We start from the raw sequence: 15,592 nt of genomic DNA, 5'->3' as shown, positions 1-15,592 counted from the left end.
TTTTTTTTTTTTAGCTGAGCCATCCTGCCACCTGTTGGCAGCTCAGCGGCTGCTCAGCTCGGGCCGGGACTCGAACCGCTGTTGCTCAGAGCTCGTACCCTTGAGTGAGCTCTTAACCAACTGAGCCACTCGGCCGGCCCCAAAGAGAGTCTTTTAAAGCAGAAGTCAGAGTCTCTTTTTTGCTCAAAATGTTCCAGTGGCTTCCCATCTCACATCTTCCCATCTTCATGATCCCCTACAAGGAGCATGGCAAGCCTGACATGGTTAGCTCACCAACCTCACCTCCTACTCCGTGCTTTGCTCACTCTGCTCTAGTCACACTGGCTTCCTTGCTGTTTTTCAAGTATGTCAGACATGCTCAGTCTCAGATTCTTTACATTCATTGTTTCCTGTGTAGTTACCAAAATGACAGCAGTTCTCAGAAGGACAGTAAATAGTGTAATGGTTATTAGATAAATTCTAGAGTCGGATATGAATTCAAACCTAGGCTCTTCTACTTACTCCACTGTATGACCTTAGGCAAGTTATTTAACCTGAGGCTGTTTCCTTACATGTACAAAGAGTTAATGAGAGTGCTTTTCTCAGGATTGTCATTAGCATTGATGAGATTTAAAGAATTGTTTAAAGAATTCAAGTGCTTTTGTATAGGGCTAGTTAAATGTCAGGTACTGTTACAATTATTTTCAACCCTGGCTGTTCCTCATAATCACCTGTGGCGATATCTAAAAATACAGATGTCTAGGCTCTGACTCCAGGGATTCTAACTCATTAAATCTGGGGGGACAGGAGGGGCCAAGAATCTATAGCTTTAAAAAGCTTCCCAGGTGGTTATTAGGAAGAGCTGGGGTTGAGAATGGGCTCAAATTATCTCAATGGGTCCTGTTCAGAACCCCAGGCCAGCACATGACTAAGGAGACTCTGAAGAAATTGAGTCTATTAATTTTTCTGTCTCTAAACTTGCAATGTGATACTCACATGATGACTTACCTTCTCTGGGAATTTTATTCTAATTTTAACTGCTGTGTCCTGAGCAACCTTGAGCTGTGTCAGACATTGAGGTCCTGTTGGAGATACAGGTCTGATGTAAGCAATGAAATATAGATCCTGTTCTAAATGTTTCTAGAGGGAGAAAATATTATTTTCCTACTTACGTATTATTATATATTATACATTAGGTTTTCATGGAACATTTGTGTATATGGCACATATCACCATAATACCTGTATGGAAATTAAGTGGCTTTGGAAGTTGGAAGGAAATAGCACTTATAATGTGACTTTCATGTAAATAAAATAGTACAAAATTTTAAGAATTGAAATATAAAATTACTATCCTATATCTTAAAATAATGATATTCTTAAAATAGTTGTAAAATAATAGTCATATCAGCTGAAACCCTTATCTTTTCTGTTTTTACTTTCCCTCTCTCCTGATAGAAACTACGCCCGGTTCCGACAGAAACCTCTGGAAAGATACAGTCTGACTCAGTGGGTTGACAAGAACAAGCGAAGCCACCAACGGTTCCAGTGTCTCCCCGATATCCAGTACAGTCCATTCGTTTCATCCCATCAGCAGTGAAGGTCCCTATCCAGGGTCCGGTCCAGAGCAGCATCTCATCTTTTTCTGCTCTTTTATGCTTTGCAGATTTTGAATTTTATTTTTCATAAGATTTTTATTTAAAGAACTTGTCACCTTTTGGAAATGCCCATTGCCAACTTGAATTTTTTGTATGAAGTCCTTCGTGTGTGTGTGTGTGTGCGCGCGCGTGTGTGTGTATGTGTTTAAGCAGTGTTAAGTTGATACAGTTTTTATTTTTTTTCTTTAAATTGAAGGTGGCCGCCTCCTGAAGCCCAGCATTAACCAAAACACAAAGCTCAAGCAAAACACCCACCTTTATGTAGAGGTGAAGTCTCCTGGTGCCCAAAAGAAATCATCTTTTAATCTCCTGTACAGAAGAGATTCTTTTCAGGCTGCAAGCCAGTGTTAATTATTGCTCATGACTTATAAATGGATACAAGTCACTTTTAACAACCCTCTTACTTTTTTATTTGAATCTCTGAATACCTGTCAGTATTTTAAAGTTGGTAATCTAAGACATTTGAAGTAGGATAGAGCAGGACAAAAATCCTATTCAGAGGACAAATTGAAATCGTAAATCTCTCCTTCTAGTACCTACTAGCTGCCTTTATTTTTTGGCTTTTATTTCATTCTTCATCAAATTTACTTTGCACAATAGTATTTACAAATCTTATACATCTTAATTCTGACAGACTGCTGAGTGACCGCTGTTGACTTGTGGTCTTGTGACTGATCGTCTTCTCTGCCTTTGTCCAGGGATTTTCCTTTTTGCCCCCAGTGACCACTGTGCACTCTAGGGCTCTGCCTATTAGACATAGATATGCCTCTTAAGAACAGTCTCCTTACTGTCTTTATTGAAGAGCTGCCCACCCAGGGTCTCGACTCCAGGACAGGCAGGAAGCCAAGGGTATGGAGGTATCGTTGCTCTTCAGTTTCATGTGCTGAACCGGAACTTCTAGTATGAGGTGATGTGTTAGTCAGTGAGCCTCCATCCTGTGGGAGAGACTTTGGAGAGGCACTCAGTTGTCTCCGTTAGTCAGCAAGAGGTGCCTTCCGACCCTAGATGCTACTGTCTCATTTGGTCAGACCTCTGATGCACAGTTTCACAAAACCACTAAAGTGGGTCTGATATAGTTGTGATTAATCCTGTGCACAAAAGCATTACCTGAGCTTCAGGTTTGGTGTCAACCCGAGTTGGCAGACTGTGCATCCATCTTAATGGATGTCTTAGGATTTCATTATTCTTTCTTCACAGACAGCTCTAGACATCTTTTCGGAGATTTTGTAGTCCAGCACCCGTGCTATTGCTGTTCACTCTCTGTGAAGGTTGTATGTACATAGTTGCTGTAGCGCAGCCTGTGATGTTAGGCTAGCTGCCTCTGTCTGGTTTGTTTCATCAGCCCCATTTTTGTATGTGAGTAACCCATCTTCAATATCCCACCCTGCTTTAGAAACTGACTTGGGAAAAGCTTGGTCAGTCAAGCCACCCATAAATTTATTTTGTTTGGGGTTTTTTTTGGTTGTTTGTTTTAAGCTGAGCCATCCTGCCACCGGTTGGCAGCTCAGCTGCTGCTCAGCTCGGGCCGGGAATCGAACCACTGTTGCTCAGAGCTCAAACTCTTGAGCAAGCTCTTAACCAACTGAGCCACTCGGCCGGCCCGCCACCCATAAATTTAGATGGATGTCCCTAAGTATTTACTGTTATTATCCAGTCAAGGATTCTCTTCTCCATGGACTTTTATTTGGTTTTAAACATTGGTTTAATTCTGGGACCAAGATGCTACCGAGTTCTGTTTAAGGACAAGAGTCAAATCTGTTATTTCAGTTATCATTTAGTACATCAGTCACTTTTCCTTGTTTCTCTAAATTAACTTGATGGAGTGAGACAAGTAAACATCTGCCTTTGGAACCATAGCATAGATAAAGTTCATTGTGGCTGGAATAGCCAGCATCGCAGCTGTCTAGTTCCCCATAGATAACCCAAGGAGTGAAGGGACTGCGTTTTGCTCAGGCAAAAATCTTTAACTCATGTTCCTGCCCTACTGGTACAGGAGGATTTAAGTTTCAGCATGTAATGGGAGCATCGTCTTTGCCAAATCACATGAGTGACGAGTTAACTATAAAATGTGACAATCACATTTCCTCTTTGCTCAAATAATTCTGTTTTTCCAAAGCTTTAGCAGCTTAATTAAATCTGTTGGACTGGGGGAGGAAAGAACTGTTCTCTAGTGATTAACATGGTATTCTTTAAGGGAAAAAACAAAGCCAAAGAAAACTCATTATCAGGCATGTGCGCCTTAAAGATGGTAGTGGGTAAAATCTGGAGTTTTAACCTGTTTTTAAAGCTGCATATCATATTTGGGGTTGGCCTCTAATATTCCACGTGGAATTCTTACTGTATTTTATGTTACATGCATTTAACTGCCTACCTAGCTTTCTTCATCTGTGACGACATTCTCACCACAGGGGTCTTTACAAAGCAGAGTAAAAATTGCTATTTATATAGTTTACTTGTATGTAAAGAGCCTGAAGTAACGTGTAGTTTTGCACATAATGCAGGCCCTAATTTACTTGAGTTGTCAGGATCAATTATGAAACTGAAGATTGGTGCCTCCTCTCTATCATGTTTTTTCCCTGTAGCAGTTGTGTTTAATGTCATTAAAAAGAAATAAAAGTTCTTGTCAGTGGCATATGTACTGTGGCCGTATGTTGCGGGCTTTGAAGGAGGGTTTCTTCCTCCTCTGTGTAGGTAGGTTAGTGGGGTATGGGAGGGGGCGGCAGTTAGTTGAATTTGGTACTAAGAGGCGAGGGTGCATGCTCCCTATTCTTTTGAGGGTAAATTACAGTGTTGAGAAAGGCGTTCCAGCAGTTAAGAAATGTTGAGATTGATTGGGATTTGCAGCTACATATAGTGCATGTCAGGAGGCTGACATGTGGAGAGCCTGAAATATCACTGCTGCTGTTTTTGCAGAGGGGGATGATGGCTCAGACAGGCATTGCCTTGCATTCCTCCCCATTTGTGTGGTTGACCTCTGGGCCTCTTCTGCCTCTCCAGAGCTAGTACTGCTTAAGGAAGAAGCTGAGCTGTCCTGGGGCATTTGCCCTTAAAGAGGCATGCGAAACCAGAATTGATAGTGCAAAATTGATGCTTGTTCTTAACTTCTCCAGAAATTGTTCCTAGAATCTGGGGTGAAGGTTGGATACGTGTGGGTAGGTGTGGGAGACACAATGTTCCTTAGATCCCTTTTGTGAACCTAAGCTTCTTAGACTGTACCCCCCAGGAGCAAGGATGAAAGGAAAGGCAATAATAGCTTGTCACTTATATTAGCCAGTGCTTTTTAAATCTCAACTCGTACTGAGAAAATAAGTGGCAACATGTTTGGACAGACCCTCTGTGCTGCTGTTCTATAAATTTTGTCTGGTGTATATTTTACAATTCAAGCACAAGGTTCAATATAAATTTGCTAAACACTCAGCTGTTTGGTATTGTCGGAATCTGAGGTACTCCTGACCTGTACATACCCATTGGGTTCCTGTCAGGTAGATGATCCTTTACCCAGTAATTGCTTATTTCCTTTTTAGCAGTTGTTACTGTAGGCATCAGAGATTTCAGAGACCAGGCTGGATGCTCTGAAATGGTGGTGTCCCTTACCCTTAGTTTGTTTTATATTATGGAAAAGTGAGAAAGAGAAATGGACCTTCTCTAAAAGGAACGGGCTCATTCTCTAAAATGTTCTCCTGTTTTGAGCTTTGTAGGAAGAAAAAACCCCAAGCACCTAAAACTAGAAAACTGAATTCCTTGCTCTTGGGCGTTGTCCTGCTTTTCTAAGAGAAAACAATGATTCCTAAGTGCTTTTAAGGTATGCTTACTTTGTGTGCCAGAGCACCTGTCCGGAAAAAAATTTCCACTTGTCACAGGAAGTACCATCTGGTCAGTGGTGGAATTCCTTAATGAACAGGCTCCCGCCTTGTTAATCCTCTCCACCTGTCCTCCCCCTATGACAAATGGAACATGCCATAGACAGAAAATCTGACCCTCACCAGCACCTATTGAGAAGGGGGTGGAATGGAATCATTTGGACAATCTTCAAAGCAGTCCATGTGATAGTCCTGAAATGTATCATTAAGGAATTATTTGTATACAACGATCTTCAACTTAGCTTCAAGTAACACTTGAGGTTTTGGCAATATAATACTGGTGGAGCTCAGTGGGGCTGCAGCTGGGGAGGCGGGTCTTCTATTTGTGTAAGCAATTGGCTCTTGGATGCTACTCTTAAAGGCAAAATCCAAAAACAAATAGGTTTTGGGTTTTTTTTAAAGATTTTACTGGGGAAGGGGAACAGCGTTGGGGAATTGGGGACGGGGAACAGACAAGTTACTGACCTTTTGTTCTTATGTCTAGTTGTGGAGGATGTTGCTTCACTGGCCCATGTTGGTATTATCATTGCGCTTTTCCTGGGTGAGGCGTCATTCGCTGGCCATTGGATGGCCGCTCACAGAGGCTCATGGCAGCGCACGCCAGCTGCTGGCCAGCCCCACCGCAGCCTATGCCATCGCCAGCGACTCAGCAGCCCAGCTCCAGGTAGAGCTGTTGTTCACCATTTTAGCTGTAGAGGGCGCAGCGTCACTGGCCCTCATGTGGGATCCGAACCAGGGCCCTGCTGCTCAGAGCTGGCATCCCAAGCCAACTCCTAACCAATGCGCCACTCAGCCAGCCCCTGAAATAGGTTTCAAGAAGGTGAGAAATTACACGTCTGAAACATCACATGATGTTTGCTGAGATGTTCCATATTTCTGTATAGGGTTGAATTAAAGACCTTAAAAGTGGATTCTAGGGGCTGGCCTAGTGGCACGTTGGTTAGGAGTTGGCTTGGGATGCGATCTCTGAGCACCAGAGCCCTGGTTTGGATCCCACATATGAGGGCCAGTGACACTGCGCCCTCTAAAGCTAAGATGGTGAACAACAGCTCTACCTGGAGCTGGGCTGCCGTGAGTCACCGGCCACGGCGTAGGCTGCAGCAGAGCTGGCTGGCAGCTGGAGTGCACTTTCGTGAGCTGCTGTGAGCGGCCGTCCAATGGCCGGTGAGTGACTGCCTCACGCGGGAAGAGCGCAATGATAATACCAACATGGGCCAGTGAAGCGATGTCCTCCACAACTAGACTGAAGAACAAAAGGACAGCAACTTGTCTGTTCCCCTCCCCTAATTCCCCAATAAAATCTTTTAAAAAATAAGTGGATTCTAGAGGAGGCCTATACTGAAAAGCTGAGGGTTGAGGGGACAGGATTAGGAGAAAAGGACTCCTGCCCCCATAGAAACATGTCCCAGTCCTTCCTCTCCCCAGACGCTGGGGTTTCCCTCTTGTTCCTAAGAAGAAGCCCCTCAGCTCCCAGTCTAGGTGGTAGGTGGGATCTGGGAATCTTCTTACCCCCTTTGTTTTTGACAGATGAGGGAACCAGGGTCCCCGCTCCACCCCACCCCAAGTGACTGGCCTGAGATGTTCTGCGTATTACAAGGCAGGGTCTCCCGCCTCAGTCCTGCGTTTCTCCCACAGGCCTACTGTGGTCTGCAAGTCAGGCCTCTCAGTCTCAAAGAATTTGCCTGTGAGCATCTGCGGATCTAAGTGAGTGGTGAAGAAAGGACTACCTCCCGAGCCACAGCTGTAGGGTTATGGGCAACTGCAGTTGATTCAGGAAAAGCTCAGTCGTAAAAGAACCTGGGAGTGTAGGGAGGTAATTAAAGGGAATGGAGTTTAAGCCAGGGGTGTTGTTCCCTCCTCTCCCCTCATACCTTCCCCATCCCCTCAGCACAGATAAGGGGAAGCAGGAAACGCCCATTAAGCAGTGCTCCCTGCACCCCGCTAACACTTTGTACCGGATGCTGACGGGGACCGCTTCATCTGGTACTATGCCAGCACCGAGGGCCTGGCAAGTACCTCTCTGAGGTCTGGCTTAGTGTTCTGTGTGCTAATCGATTTCCCACTATCCTACTCAGCCTCTAAGACCTCCTGCTCTCAGAACCTTCCAGCATAGCCTACCCTAAGCCCCGCTCACCTGACATTGTCTCCAAGCTCTTGCTGGCCCTGATGGAAATGTTCGAGGTGCCCCATTTACTGGTTTGCTCATTGGCTAATGGCATCATTCCTCTACCTTTCAGCCTGCTGTTGGGATCATAATGATGTTCCTTTAACAGCCCAGAACAGCACACTGTGAATACTGAGCCGCAGGGAGCAGCTTCTAGTTCCTCTCCACTTACCTCCTCACCCCTGGGAAAAACAGGACTGCATTCCTTTGGCCAGGGAGAGCACCCAGCCCCATCCATGGAGGAGGAAACCCTTTGTTTTAAAAACTGAGCACCAGCCTACATACCTTTGTGGTTAGGCAGCCCAAGTTTGGGTTTGGCAGGGGGAGGTGGGGGGGTGGGGGGGGCCTCAGTAATAGGATGATGGAGCAGCTATTTTCTCCTCCTACACGTGCACTCCCATCTGTTCGAGATTTCCCTTCCAACTCCAGCTTGGCTGGCAAGCATGTCCCTAAGAAACTGCAGGCCAAAATGGAGAGAGAACTGACTGGCTGCCAACTGCCAGAAAAAGAGGGCAACATTTGGGCATTTACCAGAAGACAAGGATGTGCCTTTTCATTTGTCTTTTTATTTTCCATTTAAAAAGTGGTTATTGCTCTAACTGGATCAGAGGTAAGGACCTCTCCCCTAAGGAGCCTTGGCCTTGCAGCCCCATTCAGCAGGGATGGAAGTCACAAGACAATGAGTGGAGCCTCATGCCCTCCCATGAGGAAGCCCTTAGTACTGCTGACATCTGCCTCTTACCGCATCTCTCCTCCCTGTGCTCCACACTCGGCAAAGCAGAGCAGTGGCTGACCAGCCACGAGAGCTCTTGTAGACCGGAAGGAAGGGGCGGTCATTGGGTGATGGCTTTCAGCTCTCTGGCTTGGGGCTATTGCTCTTATTCAGTTCAACAGGTATGCACAGAGCGCCTACTGTGTGCCAGGCTTGTGCTAGGCAGTCCTCCCATACTCCTGTCCGTAGCCACCACTGGAAGACGCAGACATCCGTCTCTTCCCGAGCAGGCATTCAGCAGCCGTAACTTGTCAGTCCTAGGGAAGAGTCTGCCTTCCCGTATCAAGCACCATTTATTTTTTTTTTAAACCAGAAAGGGGCAGTGGAGAGAGACTGGTCACCTCACACCACGCAGGCTCTAGGGAAGGACATGAGGACCCTGGGTAGCTTTCACAGAACCCTGGGTGAGATGGCAAGATATGGAGACCCCAGAGGCCAGGACTGCTCTGACTGAATGGCTCAGGCCTGCCTTCCAGAAACTTCAGCTCCAGAGTGGGTGATTATGCAGCCCCCAGCCTGTCCCACGTGGACGTACCATTCCAGTTGTCCAAGTCAGCCTTGTTACAACTCCCAAGAGGCTTTTCCTGAAGGAACGGGGCCAGTACCTTCCAGGTCTCTTTCCTACTTTGTCTCCTCAAGGGCCCCAGACTGATGGTTTTACAGTCAAAATAAGGGCCAAGAAAGACCAGAGGAAGCAGGCAACCAGCTCAGAATCCCTTTGCCCTCTGGAGTGAAGCCCTTCAATTGTGTTTTCAAAACGAGACAAAACAGATAACAGCATCTCACACACTCACTAAGTTGTGCATCATACCACAAACAAGTCCTTGATGGCTGGATCCAGAAAAGGCTTGATGGCAGCCATGACCCTGCCTTGCAGGCAGCCCCACAGCTTCCCTGATGGTTCTTGGTCTAAAAGACAGCTTGAGTCAGTCAAGGTACTTGTCATCTCCCAGGAGCTTTGTGCATTTTCTCAGAAAGGAAGCCAGTCCAGGAGACGAGGAGGCAGAGAGAAGGCTGTGTGTGTCTCATGCAGCTTTGCCTTTTCCAGAATGGGGCCAGGCCTTTGAGTTTTGTGGCTTGTTTATTTTTTGCAGAATTTGGGTTTGTAGTTCAGCCTCCTTCACCAGACGAGGACACGGGGGAGAGGGCTAGCTGTGCAGCTAGCCGAACCTCCCCCTCCACTGCAGTCCTCCTCCCTGTGCCCATGGGCCTGGGGACCAGCAGAGGAGAAAAATGAAATCCTTCTCCCTGCAGACAGGCAGTCACGCTTCTGTGATGTTCACCGAGGGCTTGTTTGGAAACTGGGAGGGAAAAAACGAGAGAAGCGGCCAGGGCTAACTGAATAGACTTCTTGCAAGGTTGGAAACGGGGAACAAGAAGGGAGGGAGCAGCAGGGCTGCAGCCTAAAAGCCAGGCTCTTGTCCCGCGAGAAAGAAAAGGAGTAGCCCTGTCTGGATGTCTTGTCTCTGCCTTCTCAAACCCAGCCTTCGGCCTCCCTCAGCTGGTGGCCAAGACTGGGTCCTGGCTCCACGGCCCCTGGTACCCAGTCCACCCCCCAGCAGAGCCGTCCCGCTGGCTGGTTCTCACATCCCGCAGATCTGCCTCTGAGCGCAGCCTCAGCCACTGACATTGTCGAGGTGCTTCTGGAGATGGGGGTTAATAAGAGGCTTCAGGAAAATGCGCCAGATAGAGAGAAGCCAAGAGAGAGGACAGGAAGCCAGAGGGTATAAGGAGATGGAGGAGAAAGAGATGCAGAGAGCCAGATGTTGGTTGGATAATCATCAAGACCGTGAGATCCTCTCACATTCTCTACGTCTTTCTTCCGAGCTGCTCAGAGCAAGCACTGAAGAGGTTTCATATCTGTTTCACAGAAGAGGAAAGGAAGGTACAAAGAGGTGAAGCACCTGCCCCAGATCACACACACGGCACAGCAGCAGCAGAAAGGAGCTCAGAAGCCCCTCCCTTCCCGTCCCACACCAACCACCAGCTCTGCCCTCCCCACTTGCTGCCTTTGTCGTTTTGTATTTTATTTTCATTTAACTCCCACTGGCCCCTGGCACCCTGCAAAATGAGAGGATCCAAAATCAATTTGCGGAGTCCCCTGGGTCACACAGGCAGTGGCCAAGAGCTTGGCTCTGCCCAGCTGTAGCCATGCCAGGCCCTGAACTGACCCCCTTCTGCAGTCCAGGGACTCCCGGTGCCTGAGCCACGGGGCTGCCCACCTAGGCCTAAGTCTCGCCCTCACCTTGCTGCGGAGCAGACCCCCGCCTTGGTGCTCGGGTGTGCTGGTTTCTGACGCACTCTTGGTTTTTTCCTTGTTGTTATTGGGTTCATTGTCCTTGATAATGTCATACTGGCGGCAGAAAAGGGCGATGACGCCTGGGGGGACAAAGGAGGGCAGTCGGAGTCCTTGCTGCCTGCTTCATTCCATGGAGCTCCTGTCAGGTACCGAGCTCCAGGTGGTCTCTCACCTGCACTACCACAAGTCTGCCTCCGGCCTCTGACTCCTGCAGCCATTGGGCCCCTTACCAGCCAGCACCTTCAATGCTGCTAGGCTGGTCCTCACAGCACCATGAGGGTCCCTATTATTATCATCCTGGGGTAAGGAGTAAGGACATGGATGCAGAGCTTAGGTAATTTACTCAGGGTTGCTCAGGGGTGGAGCTGGGATGTGCAAGTCGGGGCCTGCACTTTGCTAAATGCTTATTGTTATTAAACTAATAATACACAAGCATAAGAGCTGTAGAAAGTCAGATAGTATCAAGGCAGCCAACTCCAATTCCTGTTGGTATCTTCCCCATTTCTCCTGCCGTACTTGACTTACAGGGCTCTTTCTTGACCTGTCTGCTTTAGATATTACCTGCTGACTTCCCACCGTGGTAGGTAATGCCCAACAGCTGCCCCTGCTTCCCTCCCCATCCTCACAGAATTACATCACAATTTGGGATTAATTCACTCTGTTTATAGTGTTACGATTATGTAAATACCGTAAGTGCCAAGTCTAATAGCACACCATAAGCAAACCTCCTCTTTTGTATAATCCTTTGTTTTTCTTGCTTTTTTTTCTTTTTCAAGTGCCTGTTTTTCTATTTGGAACATTTTTTTACAAATGCTTCTACAGTAGAGCCTGCCCTCTCAACCACCATGTGAATACAGCTTTGGCGCGGTGGTCAAATCCCCCAGAACACACTCCAGTCCAGCCTCACCGTCCTTTACTCTCCCCTTTCTACCTTCTCTCCTTCTACCTTTGCAGCTGCACTGAGCCAGACCAAGCTTAATTTATTTCTTGAACACACCGTGCCCATAACACCATTCCTTTTTTTTGACTGCCTGGTGAACTTCTTTTCATCCTTCAAAGCTCAAATCCCATGCTAGCTCCTCTTTGTGATTTTCCTGATGCCTAGCCCCAGAATTAATTCCCTCTCCTCTGCTCCCATACATGGTACTGTTATAGCACTCATCACCCTGAATTATAGTTAAGGACGGGCCCGGCTTCTCCCAGACTGAGCTCCTTGCAAGCACAGCTGTCGCACTACCTGGAATGCACTATCTGGAATGAAGTGGCTGTTCAGAAAATGCTCGTTGAGTACAAAAATGAAATTTGATCTTTATCCTCAGGGAGCTCACAGACAAGTGGGAAAAGAGAGAGCTATAAGCCCAACTGACTGATCTCAGAAGGGCTAAAGAGCGAGGCAAACAGTGGGCTGTGGGGCCTCGAGGCGGGAGGGACGGTCTCGTGAATGGACTGGGGAGGCTTTATAGGGGCATCTCAGAGCCTGTCCAGAGGATGAGTTAGGTTCAGAGTGTGTCCCAAGCTTGAGCCGCCCAGGCCTGAAGCACCCTGAGGCCCAGCAACCCAGAGGCGGGAGGAGAGGCTGCTGTGCCACAGCCAGAAGGCACCGGGGCTGTGGATGCATCACCACCAGGAGCCTGAGGGAGAGGAAGGGCGAGTCCTCATATAATCCTATCGGGCAGCTCTCAATATGTTTTTGTGTGAAAGTTGGAGATCTAGTCCCCAGAGCTGACCCAGGCAAGACTTAGAAGCTTCTGACCTGTTAGCTACCTCCAAGCCCCTTCCCCTTCATTTCTGTGAGACGAGGGGTCTGGTCAGGGCCCTCCATTTCCCAGAGTTTTAAGTGCAGAAGGGCTTGGAGGCCAGACTCACCAGCCCACATGAACAGGACCACGACGATGATCAGCACCTCGCCCGTCCGCAGCTGCTGGCTCCTCCCCATCTCTTTCATGGTCACCTCATCTACGGGGAGAGAGACACGAGGTCGGGCTCCTTTCCTCCCCCAGCCACATCTCTGTGACCAAGCCCAAGATAGTACTGCTTATTTCTTTAGGTGCCCACACATCTAACAAAATGAGGTTCGAGAATATGCTGATGGCTACTTGGGGTGGCAGTGATAACACTTAATCCAGAATTGAGAATTTATATACCCATTGTCTTGAGTCACCAGAGTGACTTCCTCTCTCTAAGGTATTGCTTTAACTAGGCAGCAGGGGTGGGGGGTGGGGAATGGGGGAGTTAGTGCCTTCCTCAACCACCACTGCTGTGGCCCTGAGCAGCCCTCACCCCACCCCGTCCCCTCCTAACAGTGCCCAGGGCCTGCCTTTGTTCTTGGAGGCCATCTTCTCAGCCTCACGTGGCGTCTTGAAGAGCACTGGCTCGCTAGCCGGACTCTGGCCCTGGATGGAGATGGCCTGCACGTGCACAATGTACTCGGTGTCCTCCTCCAGGTCCCAGAGGGCGCATGAGCGGGTGGTGGTGTTCACCTCCTGGATGAAGCGCAGCATCCGCACGTCCTTCTTCTGCCAAGGCAAGAGCCAGCCGCTGTTTTCAGCGTGCAGACACCACCCCACTCTGCTACCTCTCCAGTGGTGATAATGGGCTCACCTGGCTACCATGCTAAGCCCTTTGTGTACATAATCTTACTTATGCGTTCCATCATCTCTGCAGGTATCATTATCTCCTTTTTACAAGATGAGGAGACAGGTCAGAGAGGTTAGGGAAGTTGCCCAAAGCCACACATCTAGTGAGAACTGGAGCTGGGTCCAAAACTCAGGTCTGTTTAAGATCAAAACCATGCTCTTAATTCCCAGGTTCCAAACAAAGGCTCTGGAGCCCTCCCTCATTGACTGATTCCCTCTGGGGCCCCCCTTTCAAGCCATATGTGTAACTTTCTGCCCATCTCTCTTGCTCCTTGTTCCTTTTCCTGTCTCTTTCTGCACCTCCCACCTCCCCTATCCACTACTACTATCTTGATGGGTTCTTCCCTCCCAGAGGGTTGGTTACCTGCTGAGAGATGGCAAATCCGATGACAACTTCATCCTCCAGGACATCCCAGCTCACCACCGCGGAGTTAGCCTTGAGGTGCCTGACAGTGACATTCACGGGGGCCGAGGGGCTATCTGGGGGTGGGGAGGCACCTGAGCCTGAGCACCCTCTGCTGCAAGGCCCAGGCCCACTGTCTCATAAGTGAAAATCTGGGGAAGGCCATGCAGTGGGGGAAGGGAGAAACCAAGGCCTCCATGGGGCTGGCACATGGCCCCAGTTCCTTAGCTGGTTGCAGGGCCAGGCCTGAGAGGCCCCAAGCCCCTTGTGTCCAGGGTGGGAGCACCTGCTGGCCACAACTGGCCCTACCAGGAGTCTAAGCTATAACGGATGGGCCGAGGCCAGGGCCAGATCTAATGGAGGCGGAGCGGTAAGAGGTGGGGCCACAGGCATGGGGAGACATGGGTGGCCAGGGTTGCAGGAACTGAAGGTTAGTCGGATGAAAAGCAGTCAAAAGGCTCCCAGTCCAGTGCTCTTTCTACAGTACTGCACTGTCAAGTGAGTGACCTTGAGAAAAGGAGAAAGACCCAGAGGTCGAGAAGAGCCAGCGTGGGGTGAGCCCTGGGATGGGAGTGAGGATCAAGAGAGGAACCCTCTGTATTGTGGTGACTCCGCAGAATGAAGCCTGGGGAGGGGCCTCCCTGAGCCTCTTCTCTATACTCTGCCAGCTCCAAAAGGCAGGTAGGGAGGTGGCAGGGGATGATGGAGTCACTCAGAGCAGGGTCCCTCAGCGGAGAGTCAAGAGTACAGAGTAGGGCCTTCAGGATACGGGAAGAGGATGAAAGGGGGTCAGTTCAGAAGGGAGTAGGAGGGAGGGTGATGGGGACTGTGGGAGTCAGAGAGAGAAGGAAGAACCTTTTAGGAGAGGGGCAGTGGAGTCACACAGCCTCCGTATGCTGACAGGGGAAGACCTGGGCCTGAGCAGCACCCCTCACCTCACAGATGAGTGGACCCAAGGCCCAAGGGGAGACAAAGCCAGACATGTAGCCGGAGAGAGACAGAAGGACACAGACAGGTGGTGGCAGACACAGATCCAGAGAACAGACAAGTGGGGTGTCAGAGATAGACACAGAGATGGAAGCAGTGAGAGAGACAGCACGGAGGGTCGGAAAGATGGGCACAGGAAGAGAGGAAGGAGGCAACAGCAGCCAGAAGAGACAGAGGCAGGGCCTCAGGGGAGGTGGGCAAGGATGAGGCCGGGCCCCAAGGGGCAGGCCAGACACTGACTGCACCAGGCTCAGGGGGCCACCCTCACGCACCCCGTGCCCTTGGTACCAGTCCCCATCGCCCTCACACATGCTCACACACACTGGGACCCCATCCCGCTCTGACTTTGCAGAGTTGGCCTGCAGGGCTTTGGGGACAAGGAGGGAGGCCCAAGGTGGGAGGACTGGTGTCCTCAGCTGCTCCCTAGGCCAGAGAAGGGAGCTAGGGCACCTGAGGAAAAGGCCGGGGGTCAGGGCAATGGCACAGAGGATCACAAGACCCTAGGCCCCAGGACTGGGGTGGCAGGGTGGAAATTTGGGGTCCGGAGGACGGGTCTGGGGGTCTAGAAGGCAGGGAAGAGGCTGGGGGTGGGGTGAGAGAGGGGCAGAGACGGGTCCCGGGGAACAGGGAGGGAACTGAGGGCTCCCGCCGCCCGGCCCGCGCTGAGCCCCCGCCCCGGCCCCCTTACCCGCCTGCACCAGTGCGAGGCAGACGCAGCCCAGCCACAGGCGAAGCGCGGTGCGGGGCGGCCCGGGGTGCATGGCGGCTGCTCCGGCCGGCTGGCGCGGGGCGGCGCAGGGGGACGCGGCTCTGGCGCCCGGCAGCCGCTGGCGCT

The 15,592-nt window shown here is 49.7% G+C and overlaps 2 protein-coding genes across 11 annotated transcripts in view; one reads left to right on the top strand and one right to left on the bottom strand.

Annotated features, from left to right (window-relative positions):
- The window catches only part of S100PBP (S100P binding protein), a 40,913-nt gene extending 37,769 nt beyond the window's left edge, over positions 1 to 3,144 (top strand). For 8 of the 9 annotated variants that reach the window (XM_019659244.1, XM_019659284.1, XM_019659275.1 and 5 more), the window contains one exon: positions 1,437 to 1,860. In XM_019659244.1, the coding sequence (XP_019514789.1) occupies positions 1,437 to 1,578 (142 nt within the window). In that variant the 3' untranslated portion in view covers positions 1,579 to 1,860. Of the gene's footprint in view, positions 1 to 1,436 lie in introns of all 9 variants that reach the window. The other variant, XM_019659264.1, reaches the window with a different exon arrangement.
- A 5,060-nt stretch (positions 3,145 to 8,204) lies between these two features.
- On the bottom strand, positions 8,205 to 15,586 carry FNDC5 (fibronectin type III domain containing 5). Of its 2 annotated transcripts, XM_019657077.1 has the most exons (6): positions 15,446 to 15,586; positions 13,732 to 13,847; positions 13,049 to 13,247; positions 12,598 to 12,687; positions 10,678 to 10,811; positions 8,205 to 10,292 (listed from the first exon to the last, which is right to left on the bottom strand). In XM_019657077.1, exons 1-6 carry the CDS (start codon positions 15,516 to 15,518, stop codon positions 10,287 to 10,289), a joined length of 618 nt encoding a protein of 205 aa, XP_019512622.1. In that variant the 5' UTR covers positions 15,519 to 15,586; the 3' UTR covers positions 8,205 to 10,286. The 2 variants fall into 2 exon arrangements, with proteins under 2 accessions (XP_019512622.1, XP_019512611.1); XM_019657066.1 differs by lacking the exon at positions 8,205 to 10,292 and having other exon boundaries at positions 10,436 to 10,811.
- Positions 15,587 to 15,592: the final 6 nt, after the last annotated feature.

The sequence above is a fragment of the Hipposideros armiger genome, unplaced genomic scaffold, assembly GCF_001890085.2.
Source record: "Hipposideros armiger isolate ML-2016 unplaced genomic scaffold, ASM189008v1 scaffold_10, whole genome shotgun sequence".
Taxonomy (NCBI): Eukaryota; Metazoa; Chordata; class Mammalia; order Chiroptera; family Hipposideridae; genus Hipposideros; species Hipposideros armiger.
This window is presented reverse-complemented; position numbering and strand designations above follow the sequence as displayed.